Source organism: Mandrillus leucophaeus, unplaced genomic scaffold, assembly GCF_000951045.1.
Source record: "Mandrillus leucophaeus isolate KB7577 unplaced genomic scaffold, Mleu.le_1.0 Scaffold902, whole genome shotgun sequence".
NCBI lineage: Eukaryota > Metazoa > Chordata > Mammalia > Primates > Cercopithecidae > Mandrillus > Mandrillus leucophaeus.
This window is the reverse complement of record NW_012109831.1, coordinates 566,426-573,313: the sequence shown is the minus strand read 5'-3', so window position 1 is coordinate 573,313 and position 6,888 is coordinate 566,426. Positions and strand designations below refer to the sequence as shown.

The following is a 6,888-nucleotide window of genomic DNA, read 5'->3' as shown; positions in this document are numbered from 1 at the left end:
GCCTTAGGCCCCTCTCCCCAAATTAGGGATCATGGAGCAGCTTTCTTACCCTTCTATAGGTTTTGCCCCACGAGTCTAGTCCTCAGGCTGAGCTATGATCTTTCCAGAGTCCCACTGCCCTCGAGACAGAATTCAAGTTCCTGACCTGGCTGCCCAAGTCCACCTTGATCTGTCCTCACCTACATCTCTGCTTCCCCTGTGCCCACTCAACATGCCCGCCATTTACCAAACCCACCCTGATCTTTGGGCATACTGTCTTTTCTCTCTGAGATGTCCTCAACCCCTAGCTCAGCCTCTGGAAAACTTCTAGACTCAACACACATCCACCTCCTTCAGGAAGCCTTCCCAGGGCAATCCAGGCCTTGGCCAGCCCTGAGAGCACACTCTACCAGGTCACCTTGTCTCATGCCGGCTTCCCCAGGCCCATGGGCTCCTCTTGCAAACAGCACCAGCTCAGGGCCAACACGTTGGACTCTCTGCAACCCAACTCAGTGCTTCCCCTGCTGCCCTGTGCTAGCCACAGAAAACAGAGATGTAGCAATGGGGTCCCTGCCGTCAAGGAAAGCCAGTGTGGTAAGGCAGGCAGACACACCCCCCAATACCCACCACACAAGGCAGACTGGGAAGAAACAGCCCATATACTCCAGGGCCCAGAGACAGGAGGAAAGGCCTCCTGGAGAGAGAAGAATCTGAGCCAGGTCTCAAAGCATGGAAAGTAGAGGAACAGAAAGAGCTTTCTAGGCAGGGAAAGGAGCAGAGGAAGGAAGGAGACCAAGGGCAGTGTCCAGCAGAGCAGGGTTTAGTATAGGTGAGAGAGGAGGGGCAGGGCTGAAGTGCTGGGGGATACAAGCTTGCACCCCTCCTGTGGGCGATGAGCACCAGGGGAGGTTGTGGAGCAGGAGACTGGCATGGCTGGAGCCTGGGCCTGCATGGTCAAGCCATCCCTACTTTCAACAGGCTCCAACCCCCACCTTCACGATGACACCCAGAAAACACACAGACGAGGAGCTGTTTCTTGACTGTTAGTTGGGCCCTGGCCCATGTCATACCCACGGGCTGCCACATGGGGGTGGAGGGATCAGGACGAAGAGAGGAAACCAGAGCAGGGACGGAGGTCCAGACTCAGGGAGTCGGCGCTTCTTGCAGGGGGTTGGGGGAGAGGACACAGAAGCCTCTGCCCCATGCAGGACATTTCCTTGCTGTGGCAGCAGGGCAGCTGTGCCCTGACTAGGCTGGGCTGCAAAGAGTGTGAGTCTCAAGTCCTCCAGAGCCAGAGTCATCAGGATGACTGCTTTTCAGGGGTCATCAGTCGCTCCACCTCCCGCATGAACCGCAGACACAACTCCTCCTGCCAGGGCAGAGCCACGCACTGCACGGCCACGGGCAGCCCCACACTCTTCTTCATGCCCTATAGGGGACACAGGCATCAGGATAGGGTTAGCGAGGCAGGACTCCCCACTCCCAGGCCCAGGAAGCACGCCAGCTAGAGAGAGGCCGCAAAGCAGGGCCAGGCCACAGTTCTTCAGGTCTTGTTTAAGAAAGGCTGGCAAACCCGCAGTACTGGTACTGTTTCCTCCACAGCGGCCAGAGTCAGGGTGGGGAGTGAGTTCAGCTGAGGGGCAGGCCTGTCCTCACCTTCTGCAGCACCTTGTCCCAGATATCCCCAAAGTAGCCCCTGTAATGTTCCATCTGGGCCTCGTCCTCAGCAGTCACCGTGGTGACAGGCACCACCCCTGCAGGGAAGTCCAGGCAGTTGTAGAGCATAGTGTAGCTGACGGCCCCTGGAACACAACACAAGCAGCTGCAGCAGGCCCCAGGAATCTCAGTGCCAGCTCTGGGCCTGAGTCAAACCTCGTATGAAATGGCACCCTGTGTCTACAGCCAGAGAGGCTCTCTCCCAGGACTGAGGTCTGAGTGACAAAGCCCAGGAATTTAGATTTCAGGGCCAGGCTGGATATCCCACTGATGCTTGCCCCATGCCTTTGCCCATGTACTTTCCCCACTGGGAATGTTGTTTCTGTTTTCTTTTCCTCTTCCTTTTTTGAGACAGAGTCTCACTCTGTCACCCAGGCTGGAGCGCAGTAGTGTGATCACAAATCACTGCAGCCTCGACCTCCTGGGCTCAAGCAATCCTCCCGCCTCAGCCCCCTGAGGAGCCAGGACTACAGGAACATGCAACCACAACCGGCTTATCTTTCTATTTTTTGTAGCAACAGAGGCCTCACTATGTTGCCTGGACTGCTCTTGAGCTCCTGGGCTCAAGTGATCCTCCAGCCTCAGCCTCCCAAAGTGCTGGGATTATAGGTGTGAGCCACCGCGCCTGGCCCCTATTTTTTTGATTTATCTAAATCCCACCTGGACTTCAAACCACCACCTCCCCAAACTACATTCCGTAATTCAAGGTCCCCAACTTGAATAGTGCTGATGATAGAAAAATCAAACCCTGCCAGGGCATCCCACATGACTCCCATGTCTCCAGCCAGCCAGACTGTGGGCCCCCGCAAGGGCAGGGTCCTCCCCGAGGGCTCCTCTTCTTCCATTTCCTGGCAGCCCTGCAGGGCACATGGCCAGATTCATAGAAGGGACAGGGAGGGTGTCGGGCCTCACCTGTGGCCTTGCCTGGGGCATTCAAGTCCAGAGCAGGGCCCAGCATAGGGGTCAGCAGCACATCCAGGTCCAGCGCCCTCCACTGGGCAATCACAGTTTTGCGGTACACCTGTGGGGGACACAGCGCACCGGGTGAAAGCACGCAGAACTGGCCCCCCCCAGGCTCTCTAACTCAGGGACTGTGGCTAGGGTGGCTCTGGCCCCAGCACCTCCCCCTGAATCTGAAAGGAGCCACAGTGGGACACAGGTGCTCCGGGCAGGCGGTGCTGCTTCTCAGAGGGCATCGCTCGTTCCGCCTCCAGGATGAATTGTGGACATGCCTCTTCCTGCTGGGGCGGAGCCACACACAGGCAGCTCCAGAGGGGCAAAAAGGCGGCCAGGACAGGGGCCCTGGGCTGACCCAGCCGCAAAGGATGGGCATCTGGGCAAGTAAGGGTCCTAGAGCTGGGCCCAAGTGGTGGTCCAGGGAGTGGAAGGGGGACGACAGGCCAGTCTGGGAGCCCCGTGGGGGCAGTGGCCGCAAGACCCTGTTAGTGGGTGCCCTGTCCAACTCCACCCTCCCCCCAGCACCCTGCTCCAGTCCAGAGGCTCTGGTCTCACCTCAATCTCATGCTGCAGTTCCCAGAGTTTTCCAGCCGACCTGGGCAGAAGGAGTGTGGTCACCAGCCATCATGGTCACAGCCATGGAGATCAGCAACATCAGACCCCTACTGCCAACCCTCCAGATCTCACCCCTCCGTGGACCCTTCACAACCCCATGGGAGCTGAGAGGGAAGTTCAAACCCCTACTGTCTGGATGAGAAAATCAGGCCCCAGAGGGGCACAGGCTGTCACTTGGTGACTCCACAGCAGAGCCAGGACTAGCTCAGGCCTCATTCCTCGCTACCCTCAGGACACAGGAGAGGCCATAGATGCCGCCAGTCCTGAAGCCTGGTGGTGAGGGAAGGAGTGAGTCCACGGGATGTCAGGGCCTGAAATGGGGCAGTTTACACCCTGCTTTTCCAGCCCAAGCCACTAAGAGGCAAGTAGGACCTGGCAGAGCTCAGGTCAGCTCAGATCTCTAACAGCAGCATCTCTCCCAGGTGCCCCACCACCAGCCCAGGCCAACCCCCACTTCCTGGTCCTTTCCACTCACACCCCAGCCAGGTCAACCTCCTCTCCTCCAACTCCCCCATCCTCTTGTCCCCCTCAGGCCTTTGTTCTCCGGCCAGAACTGGATCTTGCCAAGACAACTTCAAAGTCCCACCTGAAGGCCACAAAGGTTGCCCCCCTGCCTGGGCCACTTCCAGCCTCAGAGGCTACTTCCCTCAAGTCCTTTCCTGTCAGAAACTACCCAGACCCAGACTCGGGTCAGGACAGGCAGGGGCAGCAGCTGGGCACAGAAGAACCCTCACCGAGACTTCATGTTGCTGAGGAAAGCTGACAGCCTTGGGAGCTGCACAGGACAGATGCAGGGTCGGTGACTCCGCTCTGGGCCACGGCAGGTGTCAATCTTCTTCAGGTCAAGCCACTGGGGACCTGTCCCTCCATGCCTCCCCCCAGGGCCCAGGTCAGCCCCCCTTTCAGCATGCAGGTTGGCTGAAGATCGCAGGGGACAGGGGAGGAGAGCCATCTGGGTGGGGACTGGAGGGAAGAGGAGGCCATGCCTGACCAAATCAAGAGAGGCTGAGGAATGCCATGGGGGATCACGTGATAGGAGGCCCTAGGTTCCTCCCAGTCATCCTAGCCCCTCTACTCCTTGTGCCCTCACCAGAGGCTTCACCAGGAAGGCCAGCAGTCCTTTAAGCCACTGGGGAAGCTTCAGAATTGAGACCAGGTCCCCCAGGCAAGAGTCCACGAAATCACCTTTGCTGGGAAACAAAAGGCTGGGTCCAGGCACTCCCATCCCTGCATCCTTCCCGGCTTGCTCACCCGGCCCACAGCAATCCCGTTCTCTATGCAGGGATACTGTCCACCTCCTCCTCACCAGATTCGGCTCCCTCCTTCCAAACATGCCGTTTGTTTCTACTGATCCTTTGGGATGCCTGGGCTCCAACCCACACCCACGGGAGCTCCCCAAGGCAGGACTCAGGGTATCCCTCTCCAGCAAACCCAGCTCAGAGCTCTAAGAACTGAGGGCAACGTCTCCCTGATGAGGCCTCCCTGAGGGTACCTCCCCTTTGACATGGAGGCCAGCCTGGAGGCACAGGTGGCGCAATCCAGGGTGGGCTGCCCATGAAGCATGGCTCTGAGGCTATCTCTGGCTCAAGATCTCAGGGAAAGGTCTCAGGCAGCTGATCCTGGGGACTCATTCCCAGGGCCAGAGTGAGGATTGACCCCTTCCACTGATGCCTGGACCACACTTGGCTGCTAGGGGAAGGAAAGGAACTTGACAGGCTGGGCCCTTGACTGAGTGAAGCTGCAGGGCCAAGCTTCAGGCTGCAGGGCTAAGTTCTCCATTGGTGAAGTGGAGGAAGGAGGACTGTGTTCTGAAGGGTTCCAGTCCATCCAGCAGAGGTATATCACCAGGAGGGGCCTTCACAGGCCTGTCCTCTGCCCCTGACAACCTTTAAGGACTAAAAACAGCCCAGAGGAACCAACTTCCCTAAAAATGAGCTCTGCAAAGTCCCTTAAAAAGAGCCTGGTCCAACTCACCCACTTTACAGGAGAGAAAGCTGAGGTCCTGCTCAAAAGGAAGACTTGGCTCAAGTCAGACAGAGCCTGGAGTCACCCAAGTCCAAGCCCCTACCCTCCTGCCTGGATCTTGCCCTTGCCCCAAATCTTTCCCAAACAGAGAGGCAACCTCCTGCCCACCTCCTACCTCATAACAAGCTCAGATCAAGGATAGGCCACAGATATTCAACCCAGCCTCCTCCCCTCGGGCTGGCACCCTGGCAAGGGATCTCCAGGGTCAATGTGCCCAGCTGGAGGGACAGCGAGGTCCCGGCCCAGAGTGATCAGGCCTTTGTTGGATTCAGCTAAGGCCCATCCAGGTATCACCACACCCTGCTGCTCCCCCTGGGTCTGCCTACTTTTCTGATCCCACCAAGACCCCAAAGCCCACTATCACTCACAAGTTCTGTAGGAAGGTGTGGCCACCGTCACTGAAGAGCCCACCTGTTGACAGGGTCTCCAGAGCATGGGGTATGTTGCTTGGCAAGAAGGGAACCAGCTGCAGGGATTGAGGGGTGTAAGGCCTCCTGACCTAACCACTGGCTCCATGATCCCCATGCTGTCTGGGTGGCCCTGAGGATGGATTGGACCAACTCTGCCCACATGATAGCTCTCACTAGAGCCACAAAGGCAGCCTTACTGACCCAAGAAAACTCACTGTGGAATGCACAGCATGAGAGAAGTCTGGAGCCACACATAAAGTTGTATAAATGACCAGACCAAAACCCATGGCCCTGGGAGCCTCTGGACAGCTGTGCACCACTGCCTACAGCTGAAGAGCCTCCCTGCATGCAGTGCTCACACATCACACAGCACAGGGCTGAAGTTCTCCCTTAATCACTCCTCCAATACTCTTGATCAGCCCTCTATATACTTGTCCCACAGGGCCTCAGTTCACCCTGATGACAACACCATCAGAGTGCCAGGATGCCAGGGATGGAGTAGTCCTGGGTACCAGAAAGGCTTCCCGGGAGGAGAGGAGATGCCAGTACTTCTAGGACCCTGCAGTCATACCGTGTGCCCCGCAGCCTCAAGGCTCTGTTTGGTCTCCAGCACGGCCCGCTTCATGGCCGGGGTGGGCATGGTATAGTTGTCAGTCTCATAGTACCCCACACGCAGGGGCTGAGAGCTGGTGTAGATCTGGAGGGAAAATACAGGGGATAGGGGCAGGTCAGGAGAAGACAGCCCTAGGCAGGAGCCCTAGAGATCAGAGAAACTACTCAGCCCCAGACACAGCTGCAAGGCTGCAGTCAGCGAGGCCAGCCCCTTCTGCATCTGACCCTTTCATAAAACACCTTCACAGTGACTCAGGTGGGCAGAGCAAGGATAAGGATTCCTACTGGTCATATGAGGAAACTGAGGCTTGAGTTCTCAATAGGGAGATTAGGTGGGACTGGGACTTGCCCAAAGCTACCCAATGCAGAGTGACAAGACAGGTCTGGAATGCAGGCATGCTGTCTTCTGTGCTGAGGCTCTCCACCACCTGTCCTGGCTCTCATGATAAACTGTTCCATACTTCCAGACAGGGACCTCATCTCCTCCTCTTCTCCGAGGAAGGACTTTGCAGCTGCCTATCGCCGTGGGTTCGGTTAGAATATCTCCCTCTGCCTGAGGAGGGGGAGTTCACCC

At 57.5% G+C, this 6,888-nt stretch overlaps 1 protein-coding gene across 1 annotated transcript in view; it reads right to left on the bottom strand.

The window, feature by feature from the left end:
• Nucleotides 1–1,006: 1,006 nt before the first annotated feature.
• The window catches only part of LOC105531769 (fatty-acid amide hydrolase 1), a 19,898-nt gene continuing 14,016 nt past the window's right edge, over nucleotides 1,007–6,888 (bottom strand). The window contains exons 8-15 of the mRNA XM_011969774.1: nucleotides 6,274–6,399; nucleotides 5,661–5,758; nucleotides 4,358–4,457; nucleotides 4,002–4,042; nucleotides 3,208–3,247; nucleotides 2,608–2,716; nucleotides 1,636–1,733; nucleotides 1,007–1,408 (exon numbers count right to left, since the gene is read on the bottom strand). Coding sequence (XP_011825164.1) covers nucleotides 1,280–1,408; nucleotides 1,636–1,733; nucleotides 2,608–2,716; nucleotides 3,208–3,247; nucleotides 4,002–4,042; nucleotides 4,358–4,457; nucleotides 5,661–5,758; nucleotides 6,274–6,399 — 741 coding nt within the window. The 3' untranslated portion in view covers nucleotides 1,007–1,279. The remainder of the gene's footprint in view (nucleotides 1,409–1,635; nucleotides 1,734–2,607; nucleotides 2,717–3,207; nucleotides 3,248–4,001; nucleotides 4,043–4,357; nucleotides 4,458–5,660; nucleotides 5,759–6,273; nucleotides 6,400–6,888) is intronic.